The sequence below is a fragment of the Schistocerca americana genome, chromosome 8, assembly GCF_021461395.2.
Source record: "Schistocerca americana isolate TAMUIC-IGC-003095 chromosome 8, iqSchAmer2.1, whole genome shotgun sequence".
Lineage (NCBI taxonomy): Eukaryota > Metazoa > Arthropoda > Insecta > Orthoptera > Acrididae > Schistocerca > Schistocerca americana.
This window is the reverse complement of record NC_060126.1, coordinates 43,227,641-43,240,845: the sequence shown is the minus strand read 5'-3', so window position 1 is coordinate 43,240,845 and position 13,205 is coordinate 43,227,641. Positions and strand designations below refer to the sequence as shown.

Here is a 13,205-nt window from a genome sequence, read left to right as displayed (position 1 = left end):
CTATTTGGTAGGTGGACCATTACCTGTTCTTTGAACTTGAAGAAATTTAATTTTTCTGATATTTTGAGGAAGATTGTTCCTGATACAGAAAATGATTTAGAAAACATTGGAGTGCTGTGTGATGGTATGGAGAGAATTTTCCTTAAATGTTAAGAATGAGTATTTTAGATCAAACACGGAGTAGGCCTATATGTTTTAAGTGTACTGACATAGGCTGTTCATAGGCTGCTGTGATAAGGTCGAAAAAGTGTACATCACAAATGTATCATACACAAGCATTTATTGCTGGTTCCAGCCTGTGTGGGCTTGTGTGTATGAAAGTTCTTGGAAAATGGCATCACCAAGTCAACTCTGGGGAGTATTAGTGTCTATTAGCTTCTCTTTTTAAGCCCGGAAGGAAATACTTTTTTTATATTTCTGTAGTGAGTGAAGTGATGCTGAAACCATCTCACAGACTGTGTGGTGTTCAGTCCAGTCTAAATGATGGTCCAGAATTACCCCAAAGTTCTTTGCAGAAGAAAAGGATATTTCTGTGTCACTTAGGATTAATGGAGAAAAAGATTCTCTGAACTGAGGGTTAACAAGTCTTCTGCGAGCAACTAAGATTGCTTGCATTTTTAGATGGATAATTTTCAAACTTGCGCTCTACGCCCGCACTGGGGAGTTTGGTAGGTGAGACCAGAATGTAAGTTGATGGATCAACAAAAGTGGTGTCATAAGAATTGCTATAATTTTTGTTATGATGCTAATTTTATGCATATTGGATTTCAATGAGTCATTTATATCCACCATTTTGATAATGTCATTGGCCAAATACGACGGTCGGTATTGCTATAATTAATCTTCATGTGCTACTGATATTACAGAAATCTTCACATGTTTGTGTAAATATGGTGTACAAATCTCTGGTAGCATTTAAATATTTAAGAGTGAAATAACAACTCATCAAACAATAGAGGTGTTTGTGTCATCGACAGGCACGTAAATGAATTTGGAAACTTCACTAGCTTTAGGACTTTGTGCACCTCCTCACACACACACACACACACACACACACACACACACACACACACACACACACACCTTATTTTATGCATTTCAGCTCGTAACATAGAGATGTGATTGATTGCTTGTTGTATGTGACCACTTCCCTGATTGGTTCAGTCTACAAAAGAATGCTGTCAAAGCAGATATTCAGTAGGGAAAATTGCATACTGTGCAGCCCACAGCAGGATTTTGTGAGGAGTAACATTAGTGATACACCAGGCTGATGTGTCTAACCCAAACTCCTCAGACTGACTTCAGAGGTAGCATGAAACAAGTTAAGATTAGACATCCTTCTCTGTGGCAGTTGTAATGGCAGACATCTGTTAAGAAACTTGTAGGCTTTAGTTATACAGTGGTACAGACACAAAGAACAATAAGAGGGCCGGACAAGTGTCTCAGCAATTGTTTCTTGATGTAATAACTTATTTCATTAGTTGTTAAAAGATGTGGGAAGGCATAGGGAGTATTTCTATCAAATTTTAGGTCACCAATAATATTGGGTACTGAAGCAGGAGTGTCTCCAAAGTGCACCTGGAGATATAACCAGAAACTGACATTACCACCACTCAAAGACAGATTCAAGTTTTCCATTACCTTTGGCAGGTAATGGAGAGGGGTAGTTGGTACATCCATTCCAAAAACTCTTAACAAGTGTGGTTGCTCAGTTTCATTAAGAAAGTTGGATTCTGCATTCTATTAGGCCAGGGAGACTACATCCCATAATGAACTAATCCACTACGATGTGGTACGCAATAATAAGAAACAGGCAGACTAAATCCTCTTAATTATTTTTAATAAAATTTGGCTTACTGGAGATTATGGTCCCTCTTCTGCTACTAGGGAATGACCGTAATTTGCTCAGTAGCTGAACAGAGAACTCATTAGAACACATGATCAGCAAAAATCATAACTAGGTCAACTAGAATCCAAGAAATAATGTAACTGCTTCCAGTGTGAACCTATGGGTCATTATGGTTCAGTGCTCGGTTACCTCACCCTGCTGGAGATGGCAATACAACAATCTTTCCTTTGCACATAATACTGCATAAAAGTTTTTTTAAGGCCTATGACTTTTCTGTGTCTTTGGACAGCTTCATACAACTTTGTATGGTCCTTTGACATGCAGTTTTTTAAATACCAAATTTGTGATACCTTCAGATTCAAACAAGAGATCACAGCTCAATACAGATCTATTTCACGTATGAATTGGTCACTGCAGCAGTTAATGCTATCAGCCATGGTTCAGTCTCAATGTTCATAGCTTTTGGAAGATCTTGTTGTTGTTGTTGTTGTTGTTGTCGTCATCGTCGTCTTCAGTCTTGAGACTGGTTTGATGCAGCTCTCCATGCTACTCTATCCTCTGCAAGCTTCTTCATCTCCCAGTACCTACTGCTGCCTACATCCTTCTGAATCTGTTTAGTGTATTCATCTCTTGGTCTCCCCCTACGATTTTTACCCTCTACGTTTCTCTCCAATACTAAATTGGTGATCCCTTGATGCCTCAGAATATGTCCTACCAAGCGATCCCTTCCTCTAGTCAAGTTGTGCCGCAAATTTCTCTTCTCCCCAATTCTATTCAATACCTCCTCATTAGTTATGTGATCTACCCATCTAATCTTCAGCATTCTTCTGTAGCACCACATTTCGAAAGCTTCTATTCGCTTCTTGTCCAAACTAGTTATCTTCCATGTTTCACTTCCATACATGGCCATGCTCCATACAAATACTTCCTGACACTTACGTCTATACTCGATGTTAACAAATTTCTCTTCTTCAGAAACACTTTCCTTGCCATTGCCAGTCTACATTTTATATCCCCTCTACTTCGACCATCGTCAGTTATTTTGCTCCCCAAATAACAAAACTCATTTACTACTTTAAGTGTCTCATTTCCTAATCTAATTCCCTCAGCATCACCTGACTTAATGCGACTACATTCCATTATCCTCGTTTTGCTTTTGTTGATGTTCATCTTATATCCTCCTTTCAAGACACTGTCCATTCCGTTCAGCTGCACTTCCAGGTCCTTTGCTGTCTCTGACAGAATTACAATGTCATCGGAGAACCTCAAAATTTTTATTTCTTCTCCATGGATTTTAATACCTACTCCAAATTGTTCTTTTGTTTCCTTCACTGCTTGCTCAATATACAGATTGAATAACATTGGGGAGAGGCTACAACCCTGTCTCACTCCCTTCCCAACCCATGCTTCCCTTTCATGCCCCTTGACTCTTATAACTGCCATCTGGCTTCTGTACAAATTGTAAATAGCCTTTCGCTCCCTGTATTTTACCCCTGCCACCTTCAGAATTTGAAAGAGAGTATTCCAGTCAACATTGTCAAAAGCTTTCTCTAAGTCTACAAATGCTAGAAACGTAGGTTTGCCTTTCCTTAATCTAGCTTCTAAGATAAGTCGTAGGGTCAGTATCGCCTCACGTGTTCCAGTATTACTACGGAATCCAAACTGATCTTCCCCGAGGTCGGCTTCTACCAGTTTTTCCATTCGTCTGTAAAGAATTCGCGTTAGTATTTTGCATCCGTGACTTATTAAACTGATTGTTCGGTAATTTTCACATCTGTCAGCACATCTAGCGGTATTATGGCAATAATATGATTGGAATGGACAGTTAGCACGGGTTTTATATTTACCTTGTAGACATGTTCGTCAGCTGTAATTTTTTCCATTGCTCTACTTGTGCACAAAATGAGGTTGACCTTTATTTGAAAAATTGTAACGTTTCTGGGTTCTACTTTTGATGAGGGACGTATGTGCAAGCTTGCTACACTTGAATGATTAAAAGGTCAAAGATATAAAAACACGGGATACGTTAAATAACATCAGCCACGGGTCATGGGTGAGCAGACCAAACACCTATGCTCTTTTTCTTTAAGACTGTCTGCAGTCCCACCTTAACTTCGGATGCAAGCATTTTGGCTCATGTAGACTAATACTTGAAAATCGTATATCCTGTACACCATGAGGCAATTAGCGATGGAACAGCAGCAAAACTAAACAGTGCAATTCACAAACCATATTTTGAAGCTAGTAAACTGCCATTTGGCTGCAGCTTCCCATGATGCACCATGAATGCAGGACACTGTTGACCTCTTGTCACTAGTATTTACCACTGTTGCTTGCCTGACAATGTAACAAATCTTCGTGAATAGACTGGCAGCAATAAGACCATTAGGGATGCATGTGAAGCAGGTGCTGATAGTTTTAATTTGAAATTTTTGTTTAGAATAAATATAAGTTTATTTCAATAAGGAAACCACTCACCGTAAAACAAAGCATTGGGTTTGTTGATAGGCACGCACAAAAGAAAGAAAACTTGCCGCCCTCAGATTATCCTTTGAAAGCTTCTATGCTCCTACATGGTGTCAGCTAGACCGACAGAGGAAATGCTATTGTGCAGTAGGTGGACTGGTTCTGTTGGGAATAGTGTTGGATAGGGTGAGTAGATGGAGGCAGGGAGAGGGACGGGTGAGACCCACTAGTGACTCAGAGGGAATGGCCAGTTTGCTGGCTAGTAATGCGGAAGAGAGGGTGGCAGATATATGGACTGACAGCATTGAAGCAGCCAGTGGGAAGTAGCATACGCTGAAGACGATGTGGGAGCACGAATTGGGAGAGAGTAGCAGGATGTAGGAAGGGGAAACTGTTGTGTGGAGGGTGTATGGGCAGTGGGTTACCTGAGATTGACAACAGGACAGTTCAGAGACGCTGGTGGTGAAGGGGAAGATGTGGATAGCTCGCAGTGAATCCCCTCATCAACCCCTCATAACACCCAGACGTTATCTAACTGACCTCTTCAATTTACCGCATCCTCCAAAACTCCCTCCCAACACTTCACAAAACCAAGAATCCAAGCAAATCCAAAACACTGTTGTTAACCTCTCCATCAAAAACCTCAGTCCCAGAGACGTTTCAGTCCTATCAAAGGCTTAAACTTCAGCCCTACCCTAAAATTTAACGATGTTGGTCTTGTCAAAGACCTGTCCTCTTTCTCCCAGTCTCTATAGCGGAAGGAAGCACTAATTTGCAACCAACCCCCTCCCCCCCAACCAAAGCCAACATAATCCCAACACTGAACCTTGCCTCTCCTAGTTCATACCACCATCCATCTGTAACCCTCTCTCTTCTCACCTAACCATCCCCTAGTTAGTTTCCAAGAATTCCTTACCTCAAACTTGGCCTCACCATCCTTCCCCTGGAGCCCTTGCTATGAACACTAACCTTTTGGCAGAAGAAAAGACAGCCATACACAACCTGAAAACAGATCCAGACCTAATTGTCTTTCCTGCAGGTGAAGCCTCCACTACTATTTTAATGAATCCCAGCGAGTACATGGTGGGATGTCTCTGCCACCTTTCTGACTCTGCCACATACAAGCTCTGCCAGAGTGATTCCATCCTGTAAGTCCAACGTAATCTACAATCCTTACTGAAATCCATTGGCCCTTACCGGAACCTTTCACCTGAGTCCATCTCGTACCTCATCCCAGCAGCACCCTGCACACATGCTTTCTACCTGTTCCCCAAATCTACAAACCCAACAATCCTGGACACCCCTTTGTAGATGGCTATTGTGCTCCCACTGAAAGAATTTCCGCTCTTGTTGACCTACACCCCCAACCTAAAACCCAGCCTCCCATATGAAACATACAAACCACTTCCTTCACCAACTTTCAACCGCCGCCACCCCATTACCTCCTGAACCCCTACTCGTCACTGTTGATGCCACCTTCCTAAACATCAGCAATCCCTCATGCCAAGGCCTTACTGCTATTGAACACTACTACTCTCAAACTCCAAACCCACTACCTCATTCCTTATGCCAGCTATACCCTGACCCACAAATACTTTTCCTTTGAGGGGAAGGTTTACAAACAAATCCGTGGCACAGCGATGGGCACATGAATGGCACCCTCCTATGCCAACCTGTTTTGGCCATCTTTAGGAAACTTTCCTGTCCTCCCAATACTCCGAACCCCTAGTCTGATTCAGGTTCATCAATGATATCTTCATGATCTGGACTCAGGCCCAAGACATCTATCCACATACCATCATAACCTCATCTCCTTTTCCCCAAACCCTTTCACCTGGTCCTTCTCTATCCAGTGTGCCATCTTCATGTACATTGACTTTTACCTCTCTCATGGCTCCATCTGCACCTCTGTCCACATTCAACTCCTTGGCCACCAACAGTACCTGCGTTTCAAAAGCTGCCTTTCCTTCCACAGCAAAAAATTCCTCCTGTACAGCATTGGTAGCCAGTGGATGATATATCTGCAGTGTCAAGAACTCCCTTGCCCAGTACACTGAAGGCTTCACAAAGGCCTTCACAGAGACGCTGTGGCCTCCCATGCCATATTCTCACACACCCCGAATCATCCTACCACTGCCAAGAAAGCTACAAAGGGTGCTCCCCTTCATTATCTGATGTCATCGTAGACTGGAACAACTTAACGTCCTTTGCCAGGGCTTCAATTATCTCTCATCCTTTCCTGAAATTAGGGACATCCTACCCAAGATGCTCCCCCCCCCCTCCCCCCTCCCTTTCTTAAACTGGTATTCCATCACCTGCCCATCTGATACAACATCCTAATCCATCCATATGCAACTCCACAACCTGCCGAATCCACCCACCCAGCACCTCCTATTCGTCCTGCTCCATCATAGGCTGGGCCACCTGTGATAGCAGCCATGTCATATACTAACTCTGCTGCAGCCACTGCACAGCCTTTTATGTTGGTGTGCGTACCAACCAGTTGTCCATCAAGGTGAATGACCACCCAGTGGTGCAACATGCATCAAACATAGCACACTTGATTTCAAAGCAGTTTATAACTCTCTTTCTTTTCTTTCATTTTGATCAGTTTTTCATATGTGAAGGGTCTTGTTAACCATCATATTTATGCAACATAATGTATTGATGAAAGTGGAAATGATAAAGTCTACATCTGTTATCATAATGAAGGCATTACAAACTTTCCATGAAAATTATCACTTCTTTTGTTACAGAAAATATCGACTTGTATGGATTCCAGATGACAAAGCAAAGAAGGATCTTGTTAGTGACTACCGCCGTGAAGAGCAGAACATGTTTTACCTACGGCATCCGTACCTCACATTAGTAAGCTATTTTAGTTAAACTGTGGTTTTTTTTTTCTCTCTCTGCACATACTCTCTCAATGAAAACAGCCAATCTTTTGAGACAAATTGAAGTCGCCTACTATTTGCTTTAAGTATAATTGTAACAGCCTCTTTCATGATGTTTTTACTATTATTAAATGAAATTCATTGATGACATACTGAATTATCAGGTCTTTTGCCAGTTGTTCACATTGTTCTCACACAGTATTTTGACAAGTGTGACTCGCAGGTTTTTTTTTTCCAAGTACTTCCTGAGATTTGTCCTTGCGTGGATTAGGACCACCTAAGAAAATAGAAATATTGTGTGCTCAATATAATGGAAGGAAACATTCCACGTGGGAAAAATTATATATAAAAACAAAGATGAGGTGACTTACCGAACAAAAGCGCTGGCAGGTCGATAGACACACAAACAAACACAAACAAACACACAAAATTCAAGCTTTCGCAACAAACTGTTGCCTCATCAGGAAAGAGGGAAGGAGAGAGGAAGACGATAGGAAGTGGGTTTTAAGGGAGAGGGTAAGGAGTCATTCCAATCCCGGGAGCGGAAAGACTTACCTTAGGGGGAAAAAAGGACAGGTATACACTCGCACACACGCACATATCCATCCACACATACAGACACAAGCAGACATATTTGTCTTTAAATATGTCTGCTTGTGTCTGTATGTGTGGATGGATATGTGCGTGTGTGCGAGTGTATACCTGTCCTTTTTTCCCCCTAAGGTAAGTCTTTCCGCTCCCGGGATTGGAATGACTCCTTACCTTCTCCCTTAAAACCCACTTCCTTTCGTCTTCCTCTCTCCTTCCCTCTTTCCTGATGAGGCAACAGTTTGTTGCGAAAGCTTGAATTTTGTGTGTTTGTTTGTGTTTGTTTGTGTGTCTATCGACCTGCCAGCGCTTTTGTTCGGTAAGTCACCTCATCTTTGTTTTTATATATGAAATATTGTGTGAGAATGATGATGCTAACAACTGGCAAAAGACCCAGTTATTTAATATGTCAACATATCACCAGGAAATCCTGAATAACTATAAATCCATTGATGATAATCAGTGTTATCTCCTTAAATGCCTTTTTGTATTGGTATACAGGGTGTTACAAAAAGGTACGGCCAAACTTTCAGGAAACATTCCCCACACACAAAGAAAGAAAATATGTTATGTGGACATGTATCCGGAAATGCTTACTTTCCATGTTACTTCTCTCCAAATCACATTAATCATGGAATGGAAACACACAGCAACAGAACGTACCAGCATGACTTCAAACACTTTGTTACAGGAAATGTTCAAAATGTCCGCCGTTAGCGAGGATACAGGCATCCACCCTCCGTCGCATGGAATCCCTGATGCGCTGATGCAGCCCTGGAGAATGGCATATTGTATCATAGCCGTCCACAATACGAGCACAAAGAGTCTCTACATATGGTACCAGGGTTGCGTAGACAAGACCTTTCAAAAGTGCCCATAAATGAAAGTCAAGAGGGTTGAGGTCAGGAGAACGTGGAGGCCATGGAATTGGTCCGCCTCTATCAATCCATCAGTCACCGAATCTGTTGTTGAGAAGCGTACGAACACTGCGACTGAAATGTGCAGGAGCTCCATCGTGCATGAACCACATGTTGTGTCGTACTTGTAAAGGCACATGTTCTAGCAGCACAGGTAGAGTATCCCGTATGAAATCATGATAACGTGCTCCATTGAGCGTAGGTGGATGAAACTAAAATGAGTTCTAACATGGAAATTAAGCGTTTCCGGACACATGTCCACATAACATCTTTTCTTTATTTGTGTGTGAGGAATGTTTCCTGAAAGTTTGGCTGTACCTTTTTGTAACACCCTGTATACTTTGATGAGCTGCCTCACCTAGGTATCCTCAGTGCATTAATAGGCTTGTGACTGCATTATGAAACAAATACACTTCAACAAAACGCCAATCCTGTTCTAATATTCTTATTCATGAAGCCAAGTGGAAACCAGTTCTCAAAATTAATGTTCTGTGAGGAAAAGGTGATCTACATTGGCAACTCAGAATATAGGTCTACCAATATGTTCTCAAAATAAAAGTGGAATACTGGATAAGTACACTTTATTCTTTGAAAACGTGCGTCAAGGCCAAGACTGGGAGCTCCCGCGGCCCCTCCTGCCGAGTGGGAACCAGTGTTACCAGCAAGACAGGGCCATTGGCTATAACTGCATTTAACCACTGATGTATGACCAAGTACGCTGCATTCTTCCGAGAGGCAAATAAGGCCTCCAGCGTTTATTAACACAACTTTTGTAACATGCAAATAACAAATTAGTCCACAAATCAAGCAGAAACAATTCTTGATGGAATTTTCATCACAGTCACCATAGAAATTACTCTGAGATCTTTCCAAAGTGGAAGCATTAAAGTTCAGCATCAATAGCCAGTTACAAGCATCCCATAAGTGCAGTTTTATAGGAGTGACTTGATTGAACCCAGAAGTTCAGAGTCTGGTGCAGTAAACACACACAGGATATCTGTGTTGCAGAGTCCACTTCTAGGGATGGTTGAGTATCAACAAAATAAGGCAGAGGGGGGCAGCCTTTTGTATGCCTCACTATGGATGTTTGTGCGACTGGCCTTCAATAATGGCCTCATTCCTGCTGAGGCACCTTCACTGAACATGTGCGATGTTACACTTATTGATCATTAATTTGCATGTTTGGCAGTGTTATTAGAATTGGAAACTGCTCACAGAATGAAGTACCTGATTGTTACCATGGAAGACACAAGAAGCAGTCAACGTAATCATTGTTCCCAGAATGAGATTTTCACTCTGCAGCGGAGTGTGCGCTGATATGAAACTTCCTGGCAGATTAAAACTGTGTGTCCGACCGAGACTCGAACTCGGGACCTTTGCCTTTCGCGGGCAAGTGCTCTACCAACTGAGCTACCGAAGCACGACTCACGCCCGGTACTCACAGCTTTACTTCTGCCAGTACCTCGTCTCCTACCTTCCAAACTTTACAGAAGCTCTCCTGCGAACCTTGCAGAACTAGCACTCCTGAAAGAAAGGATATTGCGGAGACATGGCTTAGCCACAGCCTGGGGGATGTTTCCAGAATGAGATTTTCACTCTGCAGCGGAGTGTGCGCTGATATGAAACTTCCTGGCAGATTAAAACTGTGTGCCCGACCGAGACTCGAACTCGGGACCTTTGCCCGCGAAAGGCAAAGGTCCCGAGTTCGAGTCTCGGTCGGGCACACAGTTTTAATCTGCCAGGAAGTTTCGTAATCATTGTTCTCTACATTAAAAAAGTAGTATGGTTATTCTTCCTGTTGTATTCAAATTGATCATGTAGGTCACCTTTGAAGAAAAGGAGAAGTTGTTTTTCTGATGTTGCAATGCTAAAAATCAGTAAATTGTAATTATTGTGCACCAGGGCATATGCCCCCCCCCCCCTTTCCCCTTGTCACAATTGGAAGGAAAGTATATGAAAAACAGTAGCAGAAAAATGTGGATTTTATTACAGAATTGCTGGTTGTAATACTTTGAAGGTCTAGAGTAAAGTGAAAGATTGCATCAGTATCTGAAAAACATTGAACTACAGTCTTGCATACTACTTTTTTTATCAGTGTGTGTGATTTATTGGTGGATAGCAGATGTTCGTCAGGTAAAAAAGTAGTACGTACCCATAAACTAGAAGTATTGTATTTTTTCTGTACTGCATTTGCATGAATACATTAAAACTTAGGTACTCATTGTAAGAAAGGAACTTCATGATTTTCGTGGTGAATGGCTAACCATTTTTTATATTCGAGTAAGCAAATGACGTTCATCTGATACAAGTGCTTTTATTCAGCATCGGGTGTATGCCAGTGGTAGGCAAACAGCAGCTCACAAGACACATGCAGCTCTTTGGCACCTTGAATGTGGCTTGACCACAAAATACCATATACAGTGCGGTTGAAGATCCATTTGACTCATGTGCAAGAGACTAGAACGGTAGTTAAAATTCGCATCCGTGCGGTCAGCAATTCCACTTTTGCCTGTCTGATGTGCTTTGTCTCCCCTCTGAAGTTCCTCCAGCAGCGGCACTTTCCCCTCGACTCGCTGCCGTTTTGCACTTTTAGGGGGTATGAGGCTTCAGTTGGCCTGTATGCACTGGGGAGATAACCACGATTCTAGCACAGCTTTAGTGAGCCAGTCACCTCAGCATTCGAACTGTACACAAGTTGCAGAAGCACTTTGTGTGCAAACCTTTCCAGAAGAATTTTGCAAAGTTATGAAACTGGTGTTTAGAATTATCAGCTCTATTACAGCTGAAGCTCTTAATCATCACCAGTTTAAAGAATTTTTAGTTTAAATGGGAGTGAATGTGCAGATCTGCTGCATTATGATGTATGTTGGTTATCAAGGGGAAACATTTTGAAAAGTTTCACTTTCTTATGAACAGAAATTAAAACATTTCTTCTTGAAAAGAGTGTTCATTATCCTGAGCTGATGATTAGTTGATAAAACACTTTATTTTGAGATAAACATTACGTCTCATTAGAACCAGCTTAATCGTAAATTGAGAGGTAAAGGAAACAATTGTTTTGGTGGTAGAAGATTTTATTCAAAAACAAATTCTCTCTTTTAGCGCAAGATTTTGAAAGAAAAAAATTTTGATTCACTTTACAAGCCTGTTGAAACATCACCAAGAAAATGATTTAGACATTGACATTTGCTATTTGAAAATAACACTTTTAAATAGGATGGAAGCTTTTCTCAACAGGCTTTAGGAACCACAAAGTGATGTTAGCCTTTTGTAAAAAAAAAAAAAAAAAAAAACATCTTAATGGTACTGTAACAGAACTGTGTTTTTCCCCTGTAAATATTGATATTGGCAACTGTGAAATTCCAATGCTGGATTTAAAAGACAAATAATTCTGAAGCTCAAGATTTGGATGGCTTCATACTAAATTAAAAATACATGTAATATTAGTTCAGAGCACAAGTAGTTTGCTTTGAAAGACCTGGAAAGGAAGATATGTTGATTTTTAAAACTTGAAATAGTATTCCTGTGTCAGTCAGCTGAAATATATAGAATTTGTTGTTCTTTCCGTATTCAGGTGTACATTTTCCTGTGAACAATCATTTTCGAGCTTGAATTGAGAAACGCCTTTTGAAATGAACATGGAATCATGCCTAAAATTAAAAACAACAACAGACAAACTTGACTTGCCAAAACGTTCCAAGGAGATGCTAGACCATTGTTGATGTTAGTGTTTGTCAGTCATTGTCATGGTTTAATTTTATGGACACCTTACAACTTGATTGTATCAGAAGGTAGTATCATTATGAAGTATGGTATCAAGTTTTATTTGATTGGATAGATAAAAAATCTGCTTACCAAACGGCGGCAGAACACATACATAAATGAAGGTTGTAACTATAAAAGAAGGTTGTAACTCTGCAAGCTTTCGGAGCCAGTGGCTCCTTTTTCGGGCAGAGGGGTTGAAGGGGAACAAAGAGGGGTGAAGGAAAGGGACTGGAGAGGTCTAGGGAAAAGGGTAGATCGGGAAAATCACCCAGAATGGCGGGTCAGGGGACTCTTACCACATGGGATGAGAAGGAAAGACTGATTGCTGGTGACTGCATTGGACGAGATTTGGAAAAAAATAGACAGGTAAGGCAATGAAAAATGTAGAAAACTAAAACAGGGTGAAGAAAAAAGTAGTTACTTAAAGAAATGCTGAGACAGAAGTAATTAATGCAAATAAATGCCAGGTGGATGGTGAGAACCAAGGACATGCTGTAGCACTGGTTACTACCTGGGGAGTTCTGAGAAACTGGTGTCGTGGCGAAGAATAGAGATGGCATGTATGGTGAAACAAGTGCCAAGATCTTGATTGTCATGTTGTAGAGCATGTTCTGCAACAGGATATTGCATGTTGTCAGTATACACCCTCTGCTTATGCCCATACATCACAATTGATAATTAGATGGTAGTCATTCTGATGTAAAAGGCCAAACAGTGTTTACACAA

The 13,205-nt window shown here is 41.3% G+C and overlaps 1 protein-coding gene across 1 annotated transcript in view; it reads left to right on the top strand.

Moving 5' to 3' along the window:
• LOC124545108 (ribosomal protein 63, mitochondrial) overlaps positions 1 to 13,205 on the top strand; it is a 31,518-nt gene that overhangs the window by 7,652 nt on the left and 10,661 nt on the right. Inside the window, exon 2 of the mRNA XM_047123923.1 lies at positions 7,072 to 7,183. Coding sequence (XP_046979879.1) covers positions 7,072 to 7,183 — 112 coding nt within the window. The remainder of the gene's footprint in view (positions 1 to 7,071; positions 7,184 to 13,205) is intronic.